The sequence below is a fragment of the Salminus brasiliensis genome, chromosome 16 (genome assembly GCF_030463535.1).
Source record: "Salminus brasiliensis chromosome 16, fSalBra1.hap2, whole genome shotgun sequence".
Classification (NCBI taxonomy): domain Eukaryota; kingdom Metazoa; phylum Chordata; class Actinopteri; order Characiformes; family Bryconidae; genus Salminus; species Salminus brasiliensis.
Window position 1 is genome coordinate 25,439,246 of NC_132893.1, and position 13,413 is coordinate 25,452,658.

The 13,413-nt window shown below is 41.3% G+C and overlaps 1 protein-coding gene across 2 annotated transcripts in view; it reads right to left on the minus strand.

The window, feature by feature from the left end:
- The window catches only part of slc12a2 (solute carrier family 12 member 2), a 37,288-nt gene extending 29,231 nt beyond the window's left edge, over nucleotides 1-8,057 (minus strand). For both annotated transcript variants that reach the window (XM_072658554.1, XM_072658553.1), the window contains exon 1: nucleotides 6,897-8,057. In XM_072658554.1, the coding sequence (XP_072514655.1) occupies nucleotides 6,897-7,430 (534 nt within the window). In that variant the 5' untranslated portion in view covers nucleotides 7,431-8,057. The remainder of the gene's footprint in view (nucleotides 1-6,896) is intronic.
- Nucleotides 8,058-13,413: the final 5,356 nt, after the last annotated feature.

Genomic DNA, 13,413 nt, shown 5'->3' on the forward strand with positions numbered 1-13,413 from the left:
AAACACCACACTTACACTTTCGGGAACACTGAAAATGTACAGCACTTTCATTAATCTTCAATATTTTCTTCTTTTGTATTTAAGTATATATTGTTTAGTCACAGTTTTTGTAATAAAGAACAGACTTTGTGTCCATGGGACAGCTGAAGACTAGAGAGGTTTCTCATTTGACATACAGAACGGCAATCCCCTAAATACTGACTTTTTATGCATATGGTTACAGTACTACATAACTGGCCAATTGCTTGAAAGAATAGTAAGAAAAAAAGGAACAAAAACTGAAGTAAACAATATAATACAAGTTCTTCACTTTTAAGCAATTGCATCTTCTCACTAGGCTACAAAGCCTCTCATTGTTACTTAAATCTCATTCACCGCTGGCTACAGATCCATGATTAAAACTGTAACCTAAAACAATTCAAAAGCAAAAAGCCATCAGTAACTCAAGTCTAGTAATTCTCTCAATTGCAACAGACCAGATTGGTTCCTCTCACAGACCAGAGAATCTTGCACAATGTATTTAAAAATAAATAAATAAAAATAACTAAAAGTGTACCCTTTTAAGACCCTTCTCTTTTTTAGCACTACAGTGGTTTTAGAGAATGAGCCTTTACCAGGGGAACATACTTATAAACCTGTTTTAAAGAAACAACAATGAAATGCATAGGCTAACTTGATACCTTCCTGCCTGGACAAAAGAGAGAAATTGTGCTAGGCTTTAGATATGTTTGCATCATTATCTGGGAGAATTCAATAAACCACACAAGCACAGTGAGTGCCAATCAGCAGCAACAAAGTTTTTCTGAAGGTCACAGCTTTCTTTATCTTCAAAGGTTCTTGGTGTATACTAACTTCTAAAAGCAGGGTTGCAGGAATCCCTACCCTAAGCCTGCAAAGTATCATAGCTAAATTGAGAGGTCTCTTTTAGAGGATTGTAAAGCCCTTGTAAATATCAAAAACATCAGTATGGAGAGCAAAATAAGCAACCAATCTTTAAGACCATATTTAAAACAATCAGTGCCACACAGCTGAGAAAATGCTCTGCAACAAAAACAGCAGAAGTTGAGAATTTGTCCTCAACATCCCCTTCATGCCACCTGAAAGTAAGTAAACTTTTACTTTATTCCAGCTAAAGGCTTACAGCCTCAGATGGCAACAAAAAGAGCTCTCAATCTCTTGCAAACACCAGGGAACAGAGAGGAGGCCTGTGGCCTGCTTCTGACGACAGAAACTGGAGCCCAAGAGAGTGAGTGAGAGATAATATAAACATTAAACCACGTGTAGTCAGCTATGGCTAGCCTCATCTAGAGTCCTTCCTGTGTTAGGCAAGTTCACTACCTCACTTTTACTCGCAGTATGCTTGCAACTCTGTTTACTCAGGAAACAGCATTAAAGAGATAACGCCTTTCAGTGTGCAAATGATTATGCTCGTTTCCTTTTCTGATAAGTGCTATACCGCCAAGTACTGGTAATTTAGCTGATTTTAAAATTCCTTTTTAAATTCCCAATCCCCCTTTTTTTTTTTATAGTAAAACAGAAAACAAAGTGCCCAGGCTATCCTACAGGCAAGCAGAATTCCTGAATGAGCCAAACACAAACGTGACCGAACAGCCCACCTTTATAAACAGATTTAGGGCAATTATCCCAATCTAGCCAAAGGGCCCAGTCACGATGTTTATGAACCAAGATGTTCATTAACCATCGTGGAAAACTCCTGAAATAGATCACAAATGATCAAATAAACAGGCTATAACTTCATCTAATGCAGCAGAACCAACAAGTAATGATTATTTAGATCTAGGATAACATGAGACCAGTGGGGTGAAGGGGAAAAACACTCTTAAAGCTTTTAACAGCAGAGGTCACGACTCAGCAGAGAAAGAGGAATTGAGCTTGAAGAGCCTGATCTGCCTGCTGAAAGCCAAAGTGACAGGCAGCAGACAGCCGGTGTCACTACACACAGAGAGACAGACAGCCATCACACTGCAGGCTCAAAGAATGAACCCTCAGCTGCTTCACATACAAGACCAAACACACACTTTCGAAAGACACTAAACAAAAGCCTACTCTTTAAAAGTTATAAGACCATGTTCAGTTGCCAAGTTGAATGTCTATTATTTTATATGATCAGGGATGCGGTCTTATTCTTTGATAGTTTAAGGAGAACAAGGCATCTTAATTTGAAGCTTTCAAGCTGCTCTAATGCTGTTGTGCAAGATCATGGTGAAGGAAACAAACTTGTCTTGCACTTCCTCAGATGCACAGCATAAACAGCAAATAAAAGGGCCCGAAATAACCTGCACTACATATTCCTTCAACCCTGTCAAATGGCAAGTCTCGAGTCTGATGCATCCTCCAACAAGGCTTGAAGGATCAATGGGACATGCTTTTGCTCCCTCATCAGCTTGGTCACAGGAGACAACCTGTTGTGCTCTGCCCACTGTTCTACGCTTTCGTCATTCCTACCCAAGAGACTGGCATCACTATGGAGACATAGGGCACTGAGTGCTAGGCGACCAGAGCTGATCTGGCCTTTAAAAGCACACCTGGCACATGCAGCTCACGGTGTTAACACAGTGACCACAAGAAGGACTGCCAAACTGCAAAGTCACTTATATTTAATGTGGAAGGTCATGCCGTAAAAATATTCTTAAGTGCCAAAAAAAAAAATGGAGTGCTAATTAACTTAGAACCAAAAAAACAAGTCTGTGGACAAAGAAAATTAAAACGGCAATCAAAAAGGCAATAACCAGAAGTAATATTTGCCTTCTATTGAAAAGCAATTAATTCAAACCAAGGGAGATGAATCATGTCACACAAAGACTTTCAAAATAAAATGGAAATAAATCAGTCACAAATGCAAGGCATTAAGAAAACAATGCAGACCAAAAAAGATAAGGCATAACCAAACCCTGAATAAACAGACACTGACTTTTGTGAGTCATAGCTATTTTATATTCACATGGTAACATTCTGACTAAAGAACACTTTAATGGTATATACACATTTTTTCTGTTGCTGCCACAGGAGGCCGATAAGAGTCAGTGGCATCAACGATTTAACAAACTGTAAAGAAGAACATTATGAAAAACCCACTTTTAGCCTATAAAAAGGTGTATTCAAAGACCACTACCAATTTAATTATATACACCATTTTTCAAACTTTTACACAAAGTACAAGTCTTATGACATCTGGAATTATTTGCTAGAGTATTTGCTTTATTCTGGCAACATATCCCCCATCAGAATCTATGCTTCTCAGAATTAAATAAACAGTACAACAACTATTTAATTAAGCCATTACATTTTTGTAAATATGACTTAAACATGAATAAACTTACACTATTTCCATTTTAATCCCAAGAAATAAGACATTTCTGTCCAACCAAAATTCAGACACTGAGGGCCTTTTGTGGAATCCAGGTTTACAAAATAACAAGCATCCTGGCTTGATTTTACAGCTGTGCCATGTGTCCTTCAAGGTCAAGAATAAAGGATAGGTCTATCCCTCCAACATTATATAATGTACTAACTAACTAGCTGGGTATCAGCAAGCTCATGTGATAGAGTCAAGTTTCTCATCACGTCACTGACCCTTCAATAGAAGAACGTAGTCGTCTGTAAAATTCAATGGAGCTCAGATATCACCAAACGCCATGTCCAAGAAACTAGAGAGGTTTAATAGTACAAAAGGTACATACACCTAGTTGTCCTGCAGAGTGGGACAGAGCGTTTCAGGCCTTTGGTGGAATTCTAACCTTGGAAAAGAAGCATCAAACTCTTCCTATTCCAGTAGCTAGGGCCAAACTAATATTGGTTACTTCCGCAGATGTATCACTAACAGCGAATATGCTGGCAACAAAGCACAGGCATTTATTATTATTATTAAATATTTTCATATATATTTAGTATTGCAATGAATATACTAAACTGAAAACAAGCCTTCTAAGAGTTACTAAAATACCAGTATTTATCAAGACTATGGGGACTGAGAGACAGTGTGAAATTTGAAGAGCTGGACACTGTGAGACAACCTCAAAAAGGTTCATCAATGCTAATAACTGAGGCCAAAAACTCAGTAGAAACACTGTTCAGTTTTAACAGGTCTGTATAGTTTTGCTCACACTTACAATATACATATACAAGGGACAACTATGTTCTCAGTGTTGTAATGTCAAACAAATACACTGGCAGATTAACCACTGGGGAGACAACACCTTGTGTAGAAGTCAATAATTTATCAGCAGGTATGGCTGCACCAGTTTGTTCCAGTATTAATGCTAGCACATCAACTCATCTCATTTCATCAAAGCATCCAAGCATTGGCATGTACTATTAGTACCAAGTCTATTAGCATTTCAAAATTAAATAATTCACATAGAACTTTAGTGACAATTTAACAGACTTTTGCTACAATGAACTTCATAATCCATTAAGCTCTTGTGTGTTAGAGACATTCGAAAAATCAGCTGGCTTCTCTCCCTCTCTCTCTCTCTCTCTCACGCTTGCCCCGGTAGTGGCACAGAGAAGACATCAATATTTCAGCACAATCTGTTTCTGCTCCGCCGCACCGTGCTGAATAAATCTGCCCCGTCAGGGTTTCCCTCTGGCTGGTCAATATCATGCAGCTCCATGCTTGGGTCCGGCACACAGCAAGCACCACCATCTTCCTGCAGCTCAGCCTCAGCTCAGCTGCTGTCAAGCACTGTAAACTGTATAGTCACTGAACACAGTTTATTCTCCAATAGGGCTCACTGCCAAACCATTCTGTGAAAGCAAAGTGTGGGCATAACACAGCACATCAACACGTCATGTGCTTTACAGATCGAGGAAAACCAATCACTAAGCAGCTAACTTTTGAGGGCAGATCACAAAGCAAGTCACATTTAATGGTCAGAATAGAACTACATTGGCACAAACATTGATTTCTGGTTAGAATCGACTTAGGGCAGCCAATACAATGGAGTTTCCATCCGGTCACAGATTATAGTACAGTAGCATCTGTCCAATAACTACAGTAGGAAAGACTAGTTCAATCAGAAAGCATTTTTACATAAAAATAACTGATCACATTATACAGAAGGATTTACAAATTCACCGCCACTGCAAAGGAGCTTACCACTTTAGTCTGTACATACAGTATAAAAAAATGAAAATGACCACAAAACACTACAACCATACATGTATTAACTGTACTCATTAAATAATCAAACAAATAGGCTCTTTTGCCGACTCCTACTAAAGATTGACCACGCCATAAACGAGTTAAAACCAAATTTAAAATGAGAAACGTATGCAACTTCCAAGCATGAACCATCACAGAAACCACTTCCATGTATCAGGTTACTGACAGCTGCTTTAGCCAAAGACATGCTTGCAGCCAAAAAAGGGGTAGGATAAGGTAGGCTGTTTACATAAAGTAGGATAAAATTAGCCAAATAAAAGACCAATATAAACAATGACTACCATTTCCTACGTCACTGAAAGTATACAACTCAGAACAGGCTGAGACCAAAGAAAGAAAATTAACAGGCAAGAAAACAATGTTCTGCTGGCACTCATTTTTACTGTGAAACAGCATAGCACACTTACCAGGCATACCTCCAAAGTGCTTTCATGTTATATCAGCACAGCATCATATAGCATCAGTCAGCCCTAACTTTGTAAAGGGTATGGGGTCCCATGGCATAAGATGTGGTTTAGAGACATGAGTAAGAACAAGAAGAGTCACATAACTGAGGATCCTAGAAAAGGGTCTGTCAGACAGCCTAACATCCTGAATGTCACAGCTGATTCCCAACCAATCCCACAAAACAAAACCTCAACTGGAATGTAAATCTTCCAACAAGTCAACTTTTAACCTTCAACAACATTTGATGGACAGAAACTAAAAATCCAGTGTTCTTATTCTGCGGCCAGACAACGACCACAAACCAAACTGTGGTAGTACTGAAGACATGGCTTGTGTGTTACACAGCACACATGAATCATGTCTAGCCTTTTCATTTTTGGGTGCAAATGATTCTCAACTTGATCAGGGACTTAGCCAGCAGAGACTTGCTGACAAGGGCCATATAAGTTACTTATGCACTCTATCAGAGATAATTCCCCTCTGTAATTAATTGTTAATTTGCTTTTTTCATGAGACACCATCAGATAAAACAAGTGCACTCAGGTTGGCATGTTATTTTGAAAAGTCAGCAAGTCATTTACTGGCTGAACAGCTTTAACTTCCCCACCTGCTGTTGATGCACAAGTGCTTGTGATTAGGCTTCTTGAATCCAATCACACGCTTCCCATTTCAGCACTGTAGGTGGTTCTGGTACAAATTAAAAAAAAGTTGTATGTGTTTTGTGTCATGGTCAAAAGCCCTCTACCTAGGCAAGTTAACTTGCACTAAACGAAACACCACAGACACATGCTGTCAGGTATGAGCAGTAACAGGTAAGTCAACACGTGCTGCAACAATGCAGCTGTTCAAACAGCAGCAGGACAGATCTACCCATAGTCAGATATCATTCATTACAGATCTACCTATCCAAATACTGGGGTCACTCAAGAGACAAAAACAGGGACTTACACAATGATAAAGTCATAAATGGTCACATTCATGTAAGCCTGGATGCCATATCTAGCAGTTCCAAGTGCTCTCTCTCTCTCTCTTTCTCTCTCTCTCTCTCTCTCTGGTAAATGCAAGAGGGGGAAGGGGTAACACTCAATGACTGTGTTAGGAAAACTGTAGCTAGCTAAAGTTCACCAGGCTTTATCAGCTCCTCCGCCTCCATTCAAATCCGCACAGCATGCGTTTGTTGATCGTGCTAAAAGAAACATGGAGCTACGAAGTGTGTTTCATTGATACAGGAGCCTCATCCATCCCTGCACTGGGGCCTCCTTACCTTATCCAACTCGTCGTGGAGCTCTGACAGGGTGGGTCTGATGAGCTTCTCCCCCAGGGGCGCTGCAGTCTGCCGGTAGAAGTCGATGTTTGGTACCGCGTCGATAGTGTTGTGGCCAAAAGTCCTCAGGTAGTATGTATTGGTGTGCGTGTCGTAGTGATAGTGCTGCTGACCTCCGGTGGAGGAGTGCAGGCTGCCTTCGCTCATCACCGTGTCTCCGTTCTGCACGCCCTCAGCCGGCGCCGCATCCGGGCTGGAGGCCGCGCTCCGCGGGTCGGCGAAGTTCACCACACGGAACCTGCCCTTCGCCTCTTCGGCCGCCTTGTCCGCGACGTCGCCAGCGGTTAACGACGGGCAGTCGGAGGCCGCTGCCTTGTCGCTGCCAGCCGCCTCTGTCACAAGGTCCACCTGAAAGCGGCTCTGGCTAGGCGTGGGACCCGCGGGTTTCAAACCGCCATCCACGGCGAGGGTGTCCGTTTCTGGTGGGGCAGCTTCGCCCGGAGAGGAAGAAGTGGGGCTCGGTGGTGCGGACATGGCGAGGCGAGGCGAGGCGAGGCGAGGCTCAGCTTGGCTTCGGTGCTGGGCGCAGGCGAAGCAGCCGCTTCCAGTGAACGCTGACGTACGGTGAAACCCGTGTGTGTGTGTGTGTGTGCGGGCGACAACGGAAAGAAGTAACGTTAGTGATGCGCTAGTTATTGTCTCTCTCGCTCACTCACTCACATACATACATACACACCCCGACAGAAAGCGCTTAGCTAGCTTCTCCGGCTTCCTCACGGAGAAACGGCCAGTTTTAGCTCGTTACCGGTCCAGTCAGGGAAAACAACGGTTATTCTTTTGAAATGGTAACGGAACGACTTCGAACGCGCGCGGACCGATTTGAAGAAGGCTAACGTTCGGAAGCTCGCGGACTTCTACTGTTTCTTGGCGCGAGGGACACTGACTTCCAGGTCCGGACGAGCTTTTAAAGCCGTGATAAAGAAAACAATACAAAGCTACCGACACACAAAGCGAGCTCGCGGCTCTCCAGCGACGCGGATAATGTCCGTAAGACTTCTGTTTGCTGGGGCTGATTAGCTAGTTGTCGTGTGATGCTATTGTCGACCTTGCCGCAACTCGTCCTCGCGCTACGGCTGCTCTCCCGCTGCCGCTATATACACACTCAGATACACACACACTCACATATACACACACACACACTGCAGCAGGGCATCGCTTCAGGGGCGGGTTCCAGAAGCCGCGCTGATCTCGCGAGATTTTCCGGCTCCCCAGCAAGGAAACAGGCGCGTGGAAGGGTGGAGACTACAGTCTCGTCAAGCTACAGCACGAGGAGCCACTGAAGCTAAAGGCGAGTGACGAGAGCTCAGACGGAGGACACCGTGAACATCTCTCACTCACTTATTCACCCCTTCACTCACTAGCTCACTCTCTCCCTCACCACTTATTCATTCATTCACTCACTCTCTCACTCTTCTCTCAGTGTGTATTCCCTTCCTTACTCACTTTCTCTTTCCCTAATGCCTATTTACACCATCACATACTGACTCATTCACTTATTAAACATTAAAATGAAACATCCACATTGACCATTTGTGACGGGCACAGATAGAATGTGACTTCCACGTTAATCCCATCCATGCAGTGAACACACACATACACACCAGTGAAACACATACAGTGGATAGTGAGCACACGTGCCCGGAGCGGTGGGCAGCCATTGCTGTGGCACCCGGGGAGCAGAGAGGGTGAAGGGCCTTGCTCAAGGGCCCAACAGTGGCAGCTTGCCGAGCCCGGGTATCGAACCCACAACCCTGTCATCAATAGCCCAGAGCTCAAATCACGGAGCCTCCACTGCCCCACTGCATTCCCTCTTTTACTACAGTTCATATCCACTCACCTTTCCTCAACCCTACCTACTCACTTAGTCACTCTCTCACTCTTCTTTTTCACCACTTATTCACTCATTCACTCACATTCTTACTCAGTCAATTTCGCACTCTTCTCCCTCACTGCTTATTCACTTACATGCTCACTCACATACTCGCTCACTCTTTCTCTCCCCATATGCTCATTCAGTCACTCCCCTGCTCTCCCTTATTCACTCACTCACTGTTGTCCAGACAGCTATAAATAAACCTCACTCCCTCACACTCTTTTCCCTCACTACATTCACTCACACACTCTCTTTAGCTTACCAGCTCTCTTCCTCACATACTCACTCTCATTCTCCCTCTCTCACTCACTCTTTCTTTCACTTTGTGGGTGCACCTCCTCACACTATATGTCCAAATGTTTGGACACCCTTCCTAAGGAAATTAATCCCTTTGGGATGATGTGGGGAGGTGATTATCCAACATCCTGAATTGATGCTCTTGTCACTGAATGCAATCAGATTCTCACAGCAAGGTTCCAAAGTCTAGTAGAAAACCTTCCCTGGACAGTAGAGACAGTCATTCCAAAAAAAAGCAGGATCAACTTTTTTAATACCATTGATTTAGGAAGAAACAATACTTGGGGCCCAAAACTGCCCCAATACTTTTGTCCATATAGGGATTTTCTAGTCACATGAAAATCCCCAAATGGTATGTTGGTACATTCAAGAGAGTTTTTGCTGTTGGAAAAGTCAGAAACAGACCTAATCCTAATAAATCTACTATTAAGTAACTGCAACTGCAACAAATTATAATATAAGAATGATATATAAGTAATATAAAATGTATGAGTTATCCTCAGATATTTGTAGCTAACCCTAACCCTAACCCTAACCCAAGTGAGAAAGTGAAAGGCTCCTACTGAGGTTACTTGGGCTGCATCCCAAATAATGGATCAATTATTAATTTAAGTTTAATACATTTAAGTTTTACAGATTTTAAAAGTTATTGTTTGTGTGAATCAAAAAGAACATTCAATCAATAATGTAGACTAGATAAAATATTTTATTTTACTATGACAAGTATTCAACAAAGGATCTCATACACACACACACACACACACACACACACACAGACACACAAACACATTTGAAAAAAGAATGTAATGTTATCTAATTGACTAAAAAAAGTTTAGTCTGGACAGGCCAGGTGAGGCAAAGCTCCAGGCTTCATATGGGTGGGGCTTTATATCTGTCACACTGTGTGGCCTTGGCTTTGTGCTTTTACCACTGGATAGAAAAAGTACAGAGAAACTGCACTTAAGTAAAAATATGTTTTCAATTAAATCTAGAAGTACAGATCCAAAAACCAAGTGAACCAGCATTTAAACATACTCAAGTGTGTTAAAGTAAAAACCAAAAACTGACTAGGTGTAAGCTTTTTACATGTTATTATATATTTGAATGAACCTTCGCAGCCCATTGTGGAAAACCTACTAACTTTACTTTGTTCAAATAAAATGCTAGGAAAACTATTATGTTTCAAATCAAATTTAGCAAGTTTGCTATTGAGGTTAAATGTTTTTAAATTGATACTATCAATTGTACTTGTCAAGACATGTAGTGCACACACACTTCTACATCCTGTATCAGCTCAGAAATCAATTCCCAAAAAAGCAAACAAGCTGCTACTGGGTCAATACCATCTGACTCATAGCAGAGGTGTGTGTGTGTGTGCAGGTTTCCAGGTGAATTTACCAAAGGTCATACAGATCTTTTATTACTTTATTTCAGGCACTAGTAGCTTAATGTCTGCACTGTTCCATTATCATGCATTCCTTCATTGATATAGATAACGTCCCGTAACCTAATTAGAGTAAATAAATGAAGTACACACAAACAGTATATCAAAAAACAAATAAAAAATGTTGACAAAATATATTTGGATATTAAGAACAAACCGTGTCCATAAAGTTTTTAAATTGTTCTTCAGTGAAACTAATTGTTATAAATAGAACCGTGAACACTCAAAGAACCATGTCAATGTGTGAATGGCTCCTTGCCTTGTTAAATGGTTCTTCTCCAAGATGGGGAACTGGTTGTACAGTGTCATGAACAATAATTATTATGAACAATAAGTATTTAATAAGAAAATATATTCGGCAACTAGTCCCTCTTTCTTTCAATAGTCAGTTACTCCCCCTTTAGCAGCAATTACTGCAGTGAGCGCTTTTTGTAGTTGTTAATTAGTGTCTCATTGTCATGGAGGAATTTTGTCCCAATCCTCCTTGCAGAACTGCTTTTGCTAAATTACATTTGCAGGCCTTCCAGCATGACCTATGTGTTTCTAGCCCTGCCACAATATTTTCAGTTAATTAGATAGGGTACTCCATTCCAAAAATCTAAATATTCATATTTTTAACGCTGTGAGGTTGACTTGCTTGTGTGCTTTGGATCATTGTCTTGTTACATGACCCAACTGCGCTTTAGTCTTACGTCCCAGACAAATGACCTGACACTCTTTTGAAGAATTCTCAGACAACAGAGCATTATTCATAGTTCTGTCAGTAGTAGCAAGGCAAAGCTTTCCTAAACCATCACACTACCACCACCATGCTTCACCATGTAAAGAGGTTGTCCATAACACATTTTTCCAAAAAGATCATTGTTTTTACTATATTAACCCCTTTGTTGCTAAGAGTGTACTTTGGTTCTCCCAGTGACTGAGAGATCTGCATGGCTTGTGTTCCTCACTTCTTTCGGGTGTTTATAGGGGAATGCAGTGCATCCACAATACAAGATCTTAGGCAAGAACTAGAAACAAATCCAATAAGAGGTTAGTGGTGCTAAGGTATTAGTTTATTGACGTGTAAAAAAACAGGAAGAGAGTTTTCACATTGGCCCTTAATAATCCAGGAAGCCTCGGGTGACCAGATGCCATAGTCTCATGTTTCGAAACTTGCAAAACATTACGTACATTTATTAATCTTTCTAATTCTGTCTGAAATTCCTTACTTCAAGCCAAAAAGGCAATTTCCTGCAGTTCTAATGTGTCAACAGTCTTTTGCGGTAATCCAATAAACAATGAATTGTGGTGGTGATTAAAAGGCCCCAAGTCAAAGTCCTGTTGTAATGACAGACTGAATCGTCTGGGTTTCTGAACAGCTGCTTTAGTTGTTGGTCATTAACTGTCTGTCATTTTAGTTGCATAAATGAAAGCCTCTAGATTATTCCAGGCTTTACCTGAATAGTTTTCTTGTTTTTAGGATTTTTGAAGATCACTGTCCTTTTAGAACAGGGACAGCAATTGTAATATGTAGTTTCTAACACAGTTTAAGGTGAATGGCCCTTTTCACCAAACCATTTCACTGATTATCATGATAAGCAAAATCCAAGGGTGTGATTTCACTTTTTTCCCCAGATAAAGATCCACTGTTTACAATCCTTTGAAGGCTAATGGTTCTGTGTTTATATTCAGAGAGATGGCACATGCCCTGTTGCAACATGTGTTTAAAGCCTTGTCATTCCTGGTGTTATGGGGGGTAACATGTAAAAATAGCTTTGCTATGCTGGTCAGTTTAGGTTTTGCTTTGTTTCAAATTCGCTTTGTTACATATTTGAAAGGGCAGTTTTCACACTTGTCCTGAATACACAACCCTGCATTTAGGACTGATTCTGGGCTTGCTTGGGGGAGGGGCTTATCATCACTGATTTGCTTATCACTGAAGAATTTCATTCGAACCATGGATGGATTGCACAATTCTCTGCATCACTTTTCTGCACACATTTTTGTAAAATGGTAGGACCAAGGTTCAACTGTTTATTGCTTTTCCTGGTTTTCCTTGGATACAAACACTAAAGCAACAAAGAATATCACTTTCTGGAGTCATTTCACCATGCATTAACACCTGCAAACAAGGTTTTTAACGATGCTGGCAAAGCAGTCACATGACAAATTAAACCAATCACACAACTCCACACAGGGCTTTCACACATGCAGCAGTGTGAAACCCATCTGTGTCAGCAATGGGTGCCCTGTGTTAGCAGGGGTGTCCACAGACACCCTTGGAACCCAACACATGTCTGTCCTTCAGGTTCCATAACTTAGTCACAGTTGAACTTACAGACATGATTCATGTATTATTCAGCGATTATGGGGGCATTTATATGCAAACAAAGTTATGAAAAACTATGACAAGTATGCACAATTAGCCTTGGGTCAGTGCCTTCCAATGTGTACAGTGTTTGCTGTCTGTGTAGTTGACTTTCGTAACTGCACTTCCCTTTTTGTGCATTCATTCTGTTGCATTTTATGATTGTGTTTTGTTGCTGTTGCTGTTGTAGTATAGTAAAAGTCAGAGCATGTCTGGCGTAAATAATCTGGCAGCTAGGCTCACTCACTCACACAATCTCACTCTCGCTCTCTCTCTCTTTCTCTCGCTCTCTCATTAAGTAAAGCCCAGAACCCAGTAATCCTGTTAATACAATCAGGATCCAGCAGGGACTTCATTAGGCTTCCATATCTGCAGGTACAGTGGCACGCTCACATAGAACAACAACCCTGCAGTTCTCCAAACACAGCTGTCTTCAAATCAAAGAAACAATTTGGCATGAACTATTTGTGACATGTTGACATGGCAGACCTGT